This window comes from Pinus tabuliformis, chromosome J, assembly GCF_031772625.1.
Source record: "Pinus tabuliformis cultivar Carrire ecotype Pingquan chromosome J, CPIR1, whole genome shotgun sequence".
NCBI lineage: Eukaryota > Viridiplantae > Streptophyta > Pinopsida > Pinales > Pinaceae > Pinus > Pinus tabuliformis.
Window position 1 is genome coordinate 529156683 of NC_142295.1, and position 13368 is coordinate 529170050.

Here is a 13368-nt window from a genome sequence, read left to right on the forward strand (position 1 = left end):
CCCCAACGTTCCCCCGTCCCCCTTGAATTTCCCTAATATTTGGGGGTGCTCCCACTCGTCCCCCTTGTGAGCCTCTCTGTTGCTGTGGCCCCCTCTCTTGGAAACTTGGTGGAGCATTGCCATTTTGAGGCATCAAATGACATTTTTTTGGGTCAAGACTTTACGACCATAGCTGCGACCCCCGCAACACTGTTTTACACTCAAAAACCATTCCAATGATGCAAAAATCACCTCAATCGGAGCTTTTGTGTGGATGTTATACCTCCTGCTTGTTGACCACCATGGCACGAGTGGATGCCACATCAGCACTTGTCACTCACACATATGGGGCTAGCCATGTGAGGACTTTTGAGGACATTCTAGAAGGTCCAAAACCTTTGCACATTTAATGTTGAGGAAGTCAAACCCTAATCCTAGATTGCTATCAAGCTATGTTAAATACTGGGCTTCTAGGAGGAAAAATGGTTCTATTCTCTTGCATTGTACTTGTTCCATAGTTAAGCAAAATATCTGTGAGTAGTTTTTCTAGAGCATAATAGAAAAGGAGGATTTTGTAGCGGCTGTTCAGGCCACAATGTCAAACGGTAACTCCATAGGAGTTCCCATTCCTTTGTATGTGCATTTTATGTCTGAAGCAAAAAGAGGAGAGGATAGGCCTCGCCTTCTACCTGAGTTTTCCTAGGATAAATATTGTGCTTATCTGTGTGGATGGTGTGTTTATGTGCCTGTTCTTTCCATTCCTTATTTAAGTTACTGCATAAAATTCAAGCAAGGCTAGTAAATAAGTAATCTGGGATCTAAGGAAATAAATCTGTATAATCTAAGATTTTAAAATATTATAAGTTCTGTTGTGATGAACTGTTCTATTGGAATATTGATGGCAGTTTTCAGATGAAAGAATAGATCAAAACAGCTCTATATTAAATGCTAGAAATTATAAAGACACACTGTAGAAAACAGTGAACATATTCAATAGACAACTGTCAAAACCTGTCACTGCTTCTATTAACTCTGAATATGAAAGATTACAATCTATGCCACAGCAAAATACCCGTAAATTGCTAGCTGCTAGACTTAAGGCTCAGTCATGAATCTGCACCTCTGCCCTCTCTCTTATAGATCTCAGAAGGGCATACTAGGGCTTACAAAAATAGGTTTCCATGTGACTCAAACTTTGAAATATAATTTGCTTCATTCTAAGTCAATCTCAGAAATAGAATTTACCATTTATAAAGTCAAAGTCAATTTTATTTTTATTTTGACTCCTAGTCTATCCTTAACTTGTAGTGCATGCCTCTAAGATTAGTTGGTGGTGGCACATCTTATCTAAGGCTAGCTGGCAGGTGCATGCGTGCATGCACCCTCTCCCTCTATAAGTCAAGAGTGATGCACCTCCTCCTTGAGAACTATGATGCATCCTCACTAAGTTTCTATAGAACACAATACAGTGCTGCTGAAGGGGCACCACCTCTTCCTTGAGAACTATGATGCATCCTCACTAAGTTTCTATAGAACACAATACAGTGCTGCTGAAGGGGCACCCAGATCTGCTGCTCTAGAAGTCTGTCTGAGGTACTTTCACTTAAAAACTTTTGTCACATGCACATTCTAAGCAATATTGTTGCTTTTGACTTCAGTGCAGGGAAAGAAGGACTTGATAACAGTGGAGCTTTTTCATCTGGAAGATTCCAGGCTGTGCTTCTTAGCATGGGAACTATGCATTCTCGGTTTGGCCATCCTGGACATGCTTTAGTGGTATGCAGCTAAAGTGATATTCTAGTGATGATTATTGCTAAACTATTTAAGAAACACGTTTTGTTGTTAGAGTGCAAAAATATCTTTTAAGGCACTCATTTTATGACTATATGTTTGCAAATGAGTAAAGAATGTATCTCACAATTCTTGGTCTATGCCAAGTCTTACAGTTGTCAGCATACATTATCTGATTATCATTTGTCTCCGTAGTTCTTTGTATGATTTCTATTTTCAAACATTAGTTGTTTGTCTCATATGCGTTGGTAAAAATTGCATCTTTATAGCTAATCTAATTTCTCATTTTGCAGGCTCTTACGGAGGCCATTCAAGAAGCTCAACAGGTGATATTCTTGATTTACCTATAGGCTATGTATTTTATGACCACATTATCCAATTGGTTTTTTCCCTTCTTTTTGATTTATTTTATTTTATTTTTAGTTTTATTTTCATGGAAAATCAGGGTATGTCCACCCGAAGGGACTACAACCCTGGCCAAACTAATCTGAGCCTAACCCCGAGGGCATTGAGGAGAATTGAACCCATGGCCTCCAAATGGCAAGGTGCTTTAGCAATGGGACCTCGACCAATTGAGCTAACCCTCGGATATTTTTCCCTTCTTTTTGATAATAAGTGTTGTTGCTTTTTTACAATCATCATAAAAATACCTGATAATGCAGTTAAAGTGGGTGGTGAGTTCTTTTTGGCCATTCACATAAAGTAAGCATACAGCATTGGTATAGTATTTTTTAAATAGATATACCCGTCTTGTGGGTTAGGTTGTTCCCTTGGAAAGCCACAACATTAATGAGTATTGGCTGAACTGGTCAGCTATCTTACCTGATCATTAACTAATAAGTATAGCAGGTGGCTAAAAGAACGGCAAGAGGCCTGATCCCAGTTTTGCAAGCTGCTCGTTTAGTTGTTGATCAGTGACCTTTTGGCCTCAGGATGTATTGGAAATTTGCAGCTTTTAGTTCTTTTGGTTTTTCTGCGCTACTTAAATGTCTTGCAGTTATGTTACCTTTTGCTATCTGTTCTTTCTTTCTTTAAGATTTAGATCTGGGATACCTTTTATCAGGTATTTAATATATATTTTTTCATTGAAATGCATTATATTATTACTTAGTGTAACAAATATCATATCATGGTATTGTCTATATATTGGAATCTATGAATATTAATATTGTTTGTATGATTTTCTTGTTTTATGTTTGCTCAAGGGTTTTCTTGTTTTTGTTTTTCCCATGTACCCAAGCACCCCACCCTTCAGCCCATAGGCAAGGGTAAGATATTCGTCAGGGCTCAAGGCCATTGCAACAATATGCTCGATATGAGCTCAATGTGTCCCTCATGGGAATTGAACCTGGGTGAAGAGGATAACAGTCATTCCTCCCAATCAACCCAAGATAAATCCAATTGACTAAAAAATTTTGAAGGACATGGAGGTGGGCTTTGATCCACTTGTATATGCTTGTTCAAGAGCTTGCTTTCGCTGATCAGCTACTTGACTTAATAGAACATAGGATTAGGATGATAAATGAATGCATAAGGAACTGGTGACTTTATAGGTAAGTTTGCTATTTGATTGTTTTGAATATATAAATTACAAAGTATGTTAACGGTGAATGATAGAGGAAAATAATTCCTCCCAATCAACCCAAGATAAAGCCAATTGACTAAAAAATTTTGAAGGACATGGAGGTGGGCTTTGATCCACTTGTATATGCTTGTTCAAGAGCTTGCTTTCGCTGATCAGCTACTTGACTTAATAGAACATAGGATTAGGATGATAAATGAATGCACAAGGAACTGGTGACTTTATAGGTAAGTTGGCTATTTGATTGTTTTGAATATATAAATTACAAAGTGTGTTAACGGTGAATGATAGAGGAAAATATTCTTTTGTAAATAATTTGCATGAAAAGAGCAATCAATCTGCTATGTTTTACCATTTAATGCATAAATTTTTGAAGTTTTCTATAGGTATTTCGTATTTGTTGTGTATGAACTTTTAATGATTTGCTCGATTGGTGTCATTTGTTGATAAATATCCCATACGATTTTCCTCGATCAAGTCCATGAGATTTTCTGTTCCCCGAGGTAGGACGGGTTCATACTTGAAGCAGTTCACTATACATGGGAATGTAAAGTTATAAATAAAACACCATTCAGAGAAGGAAATGAACTTGAACTGCAAGAGTGAATGTTGAGTGATAGAATAAATTGTAGAACAATGAGTCAGATCGGATAATATAAATCTATTTCATGGGCAAAATTTGTACTTCACATGGAAAATAATTCACCTTTCATTGACTGAAATAGTAGGTTGGGCCTTGAAGTGGCAAGGCTACAATTGCTCTAAATATGTGACACGTGATGCACTGATATAGTTGTTTGGATCTTGATGTGGCAAGCTTACAATTGCACTAAATGGTTCTCCTTTTATATACTATTATAGTAGTTTTTATATTGGTGTGGCAAAGTTACATTTACACTTTTTGGGAGATTGAGCATTTCCTTTCAGTGTTTGAGCCATATATATATAATGCGTACTTTTTCATTCTCTCTCTCTCTCTCTCCCTCTATATATATATATATATATATATATACTTTTTCATTCCACTCCTGCCCGTAAGTGAGAGTGAGATATCCTTGATGTCTCACAAAGAATCTCAATCAACAATTATCTCGTGAACAGTGAACATGTCACAAGTGGTATTTGAACCTAAGTGGAGGATACTAATTTTTCCTCAAAAACACCTGAGCTAGACCCACTTGAATTTTGATCTTTTATATGCTGTATATCAAAATAGTATAGGATTTGTCATAGACATAAAAGTATTAAGAACTGCATAAATGTAACGTCTTTGGTTTTTACACAGCATTGCATGTTCTTCAGTTTTGTCAACGCTGGGATGTTCTTTTCTTTTGAATAAATGCTTGCTGTAACTATCAATATAAACCAGAGATGTACATAGGCACTTTATAGTGTATACAAAAAAAACAGTGGGCTACCATTGCCGCTGCCACACTAGCTAAGCTCAAAATTAAGCTGTTGTCATTCCAAAACACCCTATTATGCCAATATTGGCCCTTAGGGCATACAATTTTTTTTATCAATTGTTCATAAAACATCCAACCAGCGATATCATAGACTTGTCCAAGGCCCTGAAATTACCAGACGTACATTAAGCAACAATAGTAAGGAGCCCAACTTTTGGCAATAGATTGGTAATAATTGTTTCTCCACCATCACTGTTAGGTTTAAGTAGCCTCTCACCCTTAGAAATGGGAAGCAGAAATGTATGGAACTTATCATTCTTCTGCACAGGTAGGAGCGGCCAGTTATGCTGAAACTACCTCCTCTCTCTCTCTGTCTAGTCTACTCAGTATTGTAGCATTGGAGAGGCTCCAGGTGGTTGTCTGCTCATAGTGCATGGGTCATCTCCCTCTAAATCGAGAAGTCACAGAGGTGTGCATCATCCATCTCCACATTTCTTACGTGTATAAGGATTTGCATGTACAAGCTTTGCATGTATTAGTAAGTTGTCATACTAAGAGAAAGTTCCGGCATGTTTTATGTGTTAGATAAAGCATCAATTTTTTTTTCTTTTAAGTGAAAAAAGAGAATTTCCACTATTATGAACTGCCATGAGCATCAAAACTCCAGAGCCCATGGAAGCATATGTTAGAAAAGGAGGACCAAGGACAAGTGTTCCTAAGGATTGGTGTCTAGCCTAGGAAAGAGTGTCCTAATGTGACCCCCTTAACTTTATGGGAAATAAGGTTAAAGTGAGTTTATAAAGTTTAAAGTCATAAAGTTAATTTAAGAGAAATAAAGTCATAAAGTGACTTTAAGAGAAATAAATTCATAAAGTGACTTTAAAAACATAAAGTCATAAAGTACCTCATGGGTCAATGAGAGATTAGATGTCCACCCTTGATTTAATTGGCTAAGATCTAATTTCAGCCATTAGATCTCAGGGTTAGGTCTCTCTTCTTAATTAGAGAACAAAAGGGAAAAAGGAAAGGGGAGAAGGCACCATTTTGCACATTTATTCATGAGAGTTGGAGAACAGAAGCAAAGGAGGCTGAGAGGAGAAAGGAACAAAAGGAGAAGAGCAGGTACAACAGTAAGGACAACAGGTACATCAACAAGATTTCCAAGGCAGAGTTTGGCACAGATTTCGAGAGGCTCAATGCACTTATTGCTGGAGCTTGTGTACTAAAATCAAGGGTCTGAAAGGCATTGAATGCTATCAGACAGAGGCACAAATTCTGAGGAAATCTGAGCTCATTTTCTGAGGCTGACTGAGTGCAGATTTTGAGGCAGCCTGAGTAGAATTTTCTGGCTCTGTCAGTGCTGTTTTTGAGGCAGCCTGAGTGAATTTTTCGGGGGTCTATCAGCACAGATTTCGAGAAAATTTAGCACATTCTCCGAGGAAATTTTGGGCACGAATTTCAAGGGAGATAAGTGAATTTAATGCTATTATTTTCATGCTGTAAATTCCCTGATAATGAAATAAATAATCCTCTTTAAATAATCCTCTTTCTCACTAGTTTTCCTTCGGGGTTTTTCCAGGGCCATTGGACCAAAAAATTACGGTGTTAAAATTTGTGTGGTTTTTCCAGGGCCATTGGACCAAAAAATTACTGTGTTAAAATTTGTGTGGCTGTTAGTATTTATCTCAGCAAAAATTAAAAGTGTAGAGTAGATTCATGTGTTTCCAGTTTTGAAATATATTCATGACAGCAACATATGACATGTTGGGTTGGGCATTAAACTGATGTGATTCCACCTAAAATTGAAAACCGGATTGGGACTACAATTTTCTACATGGTATCAGAGCTGTGGTGAAGTTTGAACAGACCTGTTGATAAACAGTGAAAACAGTGACCTAACAGCGAGTTTAAAACAGGTTGAGAGGGAGCCAAGTTTAACCTTGGACAAATTTGCAACAGTGTGTTGGTGAGAAAGTCAAATGGCAACAGGGTTGAGAGTGGAAGACAAGTTGAGTCAGGCTGAAAAACTTCAGCCCCTGGAAGGAGAGGATGGTCTTGCTTCTTGAAGAGTTTAAGGCTTTAAGCTGTGGGAGATTGTTGAGAAGGCAATAGTACCTCCCATTGACCCAACATTGTTGACTGATTTCAACAAGAGAAATGTCAAGGCTAAAAGACTTCTCTTAGATGCTGTTAAGGACCATCTCATTCCCCATGTCTTAAGGAAGAAGTATGCTTTTGAGATGTGGGAGTCTTTGACCAAACTCTACCAAAGTACCAATGAGAATAGGAAGATGGTACTAAGGGAAAAATTGAGGCAAACCAAGATGACAAAACCGACACAATAGCCTCATACCTCACCAAGATTACTCAAGTGAGAGATGAGTTGGCAACCGTGGGAGAGGTCATTCCTGAGGAGTAGCTGGTTAGATCAGCCTTGAGTGGCTTTTCTAAGAAGTGGGATGCCTTCATTGATGGGATAGTAGCTCGAGAGAACTTTCCTAATTGGGGGAGGATGTGGGATGATTTCCATCAAGAAGAGATCAAGAGGAATGCCAAGAGTGGTGGTCAATATGGCGGGGAAGATGAGAATGTTGCACTTGCAGCAAAGGGAAAGAAGAAGGCCAAGAAGGGTTCCACGAGTGGGTCCAAGCAGAAGGGTAAACAGAAGGAGGAGAAGGACATGAGCAAAGTGAGATGCTTTGCTTGTCAGAAGATGGGACACTATGCTGTCATGTGTTGCTAATAACAAGAAGGGAGTTGCAGCGTCAGTCGAGGTGGATGAGTTTTCCACTAGGTTCGAGAAGGACATTTCCCTGATTGTCAGTCTTGTCACAAGTGTCACATCCTCTAGTTGATAAATTTTATGGTATGTTCTATGCTTGCAACAATTACTTCAATGTATTATTAGCCCAATCACAACTTTACTTCAGATTCCAATAGTAATCACATTAAAATTTCAGTAGCATTTACTTTAGATCATCATTGGCAGTAATTGTAGATAGAACATCAACATTAAGTACAAGAAGATATGAGATGATAAGTGAATTGTATATTGAAGATACCAAAAGATATGTTTCTTTGTAAATTGGATCATGTATCTTTGTAAATTAAATTCTAGTAAGTTTGCACATTTACATTTTTACCTGTATTTGTTAAAGTGTTGAAAAACCTGTAAATAATGGTCGGCAGTAACCCCTGGTAAGTATATTTATTTACATCTTTTCCCTTATCTCATCTTTTACGCAAATACTTGCTTAAATTATGGTGGGTAGTAACTTATGATAAATATGTTATTTACATGAGTATGAGCTATTTTCAACGAATGGTCATGTCCTTAGAGACACGACCCTTCAACACTAATTATTAGTTAATTATTCATTATTTATGATTGTTATATATATATATATATATATATATTCCATAAAAAACTTCTAGGAAGGGGAATTAGTCCCTATTTGCACTATTTAATACTCTCGCTCAACTAGGGAGGAATTCCACCTATTAACGTTCATCCATGGCTATGCTATTGTGTCCATAATGTTACATTTTTGCAACTTGTCTCGTCTCTACTGAAGATTGATATGATAGTCCAATAAGAAAGGATTGAAAGAGGGTGGGTCACAAGACCTTGCCACTCTCGCCAAAATGATAGAGGCAAGTCCTCATGTCTAGGGATAAAACCTAAGAAATCAGATTCTTCGTCCCCCCCATGTCCCGAATCCCAGGAATCAAACACGATTCTCTAGGACACATGTCTGATTCTCATGTCCAGTGTGTCCTAGAATTTGGGATTTTCGTGTCCAACGTGTCCTGGAGCGCGTCCCAGCTGTCCTGGAGCGTGCTCCAATGTGTCTTGGAGTGCACCCATGTATCATTGTTGAAGATTGTAGATACACAGTTTGCCTCTTCATTCATCATGTTGAAGAGGTTTAGGGAGGTCAAGACTGCTCTTGTGGTCATGGTTATTTCAAAGTTTTGGTCTTTTTGGAGAAAGACAGATCAAGCGACCTCAAAAAGAGTCAAGGACATACTGTTAGATGATGCTTGGTGGGAGAGGGTAGGTCTCACTATTAAGATCATGGACCGTATCATTGCTTTGCTACGATTTGCAGATACAGACCAACCCATCCTAGGAGAGGTTTATGAGGGATGGTATTCCATGATTGAGTCCATGAGGACCATTGTTTTATAAGTTGAGTGCCCTGAGTATGAGACATCATCAGATGCATTCTTTACCACCATACATGATATTCTTGTTAGCAGATGGGATAAGAATTGCACACCTTTGCATTGTTTGGCTTACTCATTGAACCCAAAATACTAGAACCATGAGTGGTTGAATGGTGGACCTTCCTGTAGATTCCCTCGTCACATGGATGGTGAAATTTCACAGGGGAGGAAGGATCTATTGAGGCAAATATTTCAGGATAGAGCATCCCTTGATGAGGTGGAGGATGCCTTTGCAGAGTTTTCCACTAGCATTGGGCGATTTGTAGGCTATGATGTCATTAGAGACAGGGGGGATAAGAAGTCCTATTCTTGGTGGGCAACTCATGGGGCAGCAAGCCCTGCTTTACAACAGTTAGCCATGAGGCTTCTCTCTCAGGTGACTTCATCCTCTTGTTGCGAGAGGAATTGGAGCATATGGGAATTTTTATAGTGTGAAGAAGAGCAGGATTGAGAAGTCCAGGGCAGAGACAATGGTGTATGTGCACACCAATCTTCTTCTTATTTACAGGCAGAGGGATGAGTGGCTGAAGGGAAAGACAAAGATGTGGGATGTCTTTCTTGATGATATGGGTTTGGACAATAGTGTTGAGTTGGCATTGGCCAACTTGGATCTTAATGACACAGTGTTAGAGCCTGTCACTTTTGATGATGGTGATACTCTTGAGGGGTCATCCTCCACACCAACAGATGCAAAGATTACATTGGATACAGAGGAGGAGGATGCAACAGAGGAGAGCAGTGGTGACCATGACAAATTTTGATGATGATGATGATTGATGACTGATGAGCTACCTACTACCTTGAAGTTGTTTTGTATTTTCTATTTCTATTTTCCATTGGCATTGCTACTACCTATGTAACACATTTTGATTTTGATGACTTAATGAGAAAACTGCAGTTTGAAGTTTCTTGTCTTTCTCCTGTTGGATCATTGATGAATCTGTCACAATGGTATTTGTATGCATAATGTTTGTAAAACTGACAAATTTTAAACTTACAATGTAGAATCTAGGTCTGTGTCTGAATTTGTATCATGAATGAGAATTTGTGTAAGAAATATCTAAGTTTTAATATATATATATATATATATATATATATAGAATAATATATAACGTGTCCTGTTCCGGGGGTCAACGTGCCCGTGTCGGACGCTTGAATCTTCATGTCCCATGTGTCCCCGTGTTAGGTGACTTACCAGGATTGATCCTTAATGATCAAGCTGTTCAACATCATGCATCCTAGTCATAGGGAATACAATAGTACTTGACGCATCCATCAATAGTACTAATTAACCCTAATCACTTTTCCCAACTCATTGGCCAAATGAGAAGTGCTTCCCAAGAGTCCCATATTACAAGGGTAGGATGTATGGTAGGGTTTCCAAAGGGGAAGGTGAACCAGTCACCCTATTTTCATATAGTATACTCCATAAGGGCAGGTGAACCACTCACCCTATGCTCACATGCTGGGGTATGTATTCCACAGGGGAAGGTGAGCCACCCACCCTGTGCTCATATAGCTCTAAGAAGTACCCCAGGCCCCTAAGAGCTCCCAAAGCTCACTGTCCAACTCAATCAGGACCCTCATGGGAGGGCCTTTCCACGACTTCAAGTCTCTCTTTGAAGGCTAAGAACTTGGTCTTTCCCAAATTATTTGTGAGGATGTCAACAACCTGTTCATCCGTCTTGATGTTTTGGAGCCTTATTGCTCCTCGTTGTACCATATCTCAGATATAATGATACCTAATATCAATATGCTTGGATTGGTTGTGGAACATGGGATTCTTTGAAAGGCAAATCCCACTTTGATTATCACAATAAATTATGGTGGTATCTAACACATGCTCAAATAGCTCATTGAAGAGCTTCCTCAACCAAATGGCTTCACAACAAGCCATACTAGCTGCAATATATTCAACCTCAGTAGTGCTTAGTGCAACAAACTTTTGTTTTTGGCTCATCCATGAGATGGAAGCAGATCCCAAAGAGAAACAACATCCAAATGTGCTTTTTCTATCCACCACACTGCCAACCCAATCGACATCAGTATATCCATGTAATCTTAGATCCCCAACAGTGTACCTCAGTCCATGGTTGATAGTACCATGAAGATATCTTAAAATATTCTTTTCAACAACTCAATGTATATGATGAAGCTCAACCATAAACTGACTCAATGTATTAACAACAAAGCATATGTCTGGTCGCGTGTCCATCAAGAACATCAATGCCTTCACAGGTTGTCTATATTCGGTAGGATTTGCCAAAACCGGACCAACAACACTTCCACATAGCTTCTTGAAATTTAGTTCCATCGGTGTAGTCATAGACTTGCAGTCCACCATGCCACATCTTTCTAATAACTTCACAATATATTTTCCTTGAGAAAGGAAAATCTCACCTGGCTTTTGCTAGACCTCAAAGCCTACGAAGTAATGCATCAATCCTAGGACCTTCATCTCGAATTCAGAAGTCAACTCCCTCTTACATTGATAAATAAGAGGGTCAGTGAAGATTTCTTCTGGTGTCTTGAAATGAAAGCTTTGATGAGGGCTCCTATTTTGAATGTACACAACAGTGTTCGCAACTTCTCCCCATAAAAACTTCAACAGGCCTTGATCATGAATCATGGCATGGGTTGCTTCCATAATTGTATGATTCTTTCTCTTGGAAACTCCATTTTGTTTTGGATTGTATGGAACGGTGAGCTCCCTCTTAATACCTGCCTCTTTGCAAAAGTCATTGAATTCATTAGATTCATATCCGTTTCCATTATCAGTTCTCAATGTCTTGATCTTCTTGCATGTATGATTCTCCACCAATGCTTTGAAGGAGTGAAACCATTTAAATACTTCATCCTTCTTCAAGAAATAAATTCAAGTTTTACAGGAGAAGTCATCTACAAATATCACATAGTGTAAGTATCCTCCCAATGAAGTCACAGGCAAAGACCTGACCATGTCAGAATGGATCAATTGAAGAATATCAATTGTCTCTCTCTCACTAGAAGGGAATGACCCCTTTGTATGTTTTCCTGTTGCACAACCTTGACAAACTCCACGATTCATATGAAATTTGACCATCCTTGTGATCATATTCCTTACAGTCAGTAAGGCTTTTTAATGTAAATGAGCAAATCTCCGGTGCCATAGCTCACATTGAATAGAGGTGTCATTTGCCAAAGCTCCCAATGGACTTCCACCAACTTGATAAATACCATCAACCCTAAACCCAAGAGTAAAAACATCGCTAAAGTTCTTATTCCATGCACGTACCTTTCCATTAGTGAAAGCTACCTTGAAGCCTTTGTCCTCCATTGCATAAATAGATACCAAATTCTTTTTCAAATCGAGCACATACAAAACATCTTGAAGATGTATGGTTTGACCATAGTTCAAGTGAAGAGTAACAATTCCTATTCCTTTCACGGGGTAGGTGGCATTATCTCCAAGAATAATATTTAGATTAGTCTTCCTCTCAACTAAATTTGAGAGGACCTCCTTATATCCAGTGAAATGCCTCGAGGCTCCACTATCAATTTATGTTATGCAACCAACTCAGAAAATAGAAGAAAAGATAGATCAACGCCTTCAAAATCAGCTTCTTCGAAGGGGCAACCTCCTTTACATTACACAAATGAACAATTCTTGGATGATACAAATGACAAAACCTCCTTTCTATAAATAGAAGTCTAAGGGGTTACAATAAAATCAAAGCCGACATAACAATAATAATATAAGGGCACAACAATAACAATAGTGGGCTTCTATGGGGCACAATATTAACAATATGGGAACAATAGGGGCACAACAATAACAATAAGGGCTACAATGACAATAGTAATGGGGGAATCACTAGTATTATAGGGACCTAATGTGCCCCTCTCCTTCAAAAAAGTGTTGTCCTCAACGCTTGAGTAATTCTGGATGCTTCTGTATAAAATTCTCACCCTCCCATGTGGAGTCTTCAGCGGATAAGTTCTTCCACTTGATGAGGTACTTCGAAATTGATCGATTTCGTAGCTGTCGAGTTCTTGTTTCTGTGACTGCTTCAAGTTTCAATATGATTTTTCCTTCCTGGGAGTTTGTCACCTATAACCTTCTTTAAGCATGAAACATGAAAAATTGGGTGTACTCGGGAAGCTGCAGGAAGCTCCAATTTGTATGTTGTAGTACCAATCTTTTGCAACACCTTGTACGGACCATAATACTTCGGGGATAATTTATTATCCTTCTTAGCTTGATTGAGGGACATTTGTTTATATGGTTGTAGCTGTAGGAATACCCAGTCACCTACATCAAAACTTCTTTCGCTGCGATGTTGATCTGCCTGTTGTTTCATTCTATTTTGCGCCGAAGTGAGGTTATCCTTTAAGAGTTGG

General features: G+C 38.7%; 1 protein-coding gene across 2 annotated transcripts in view; it reads left to right on the forward strand.

Moving 5' to 3' along the window:
- Positions 1-13368, forward strand: part of LOC149228080 (anaphase-promoting complex subunit) — a 381219-nt gene that overhangs the window by 126336 nt on the left and 241515 nt on the right. For both annotated transcript variants that reach the window (XM_089378045.1, XM_089378044.1), the window contains exons 8-9: positions 1638-1755; positions 2064-2096. In XM_089378045.1, coding sequence (XP_089234171.1) covers positions 1638-1755; positions 2064-2096 — 151 coding nt within the window. The remainder of the gene's footprint in view (positions 1-1637; positions 1756-2063; positions 2097-13368) is intronic.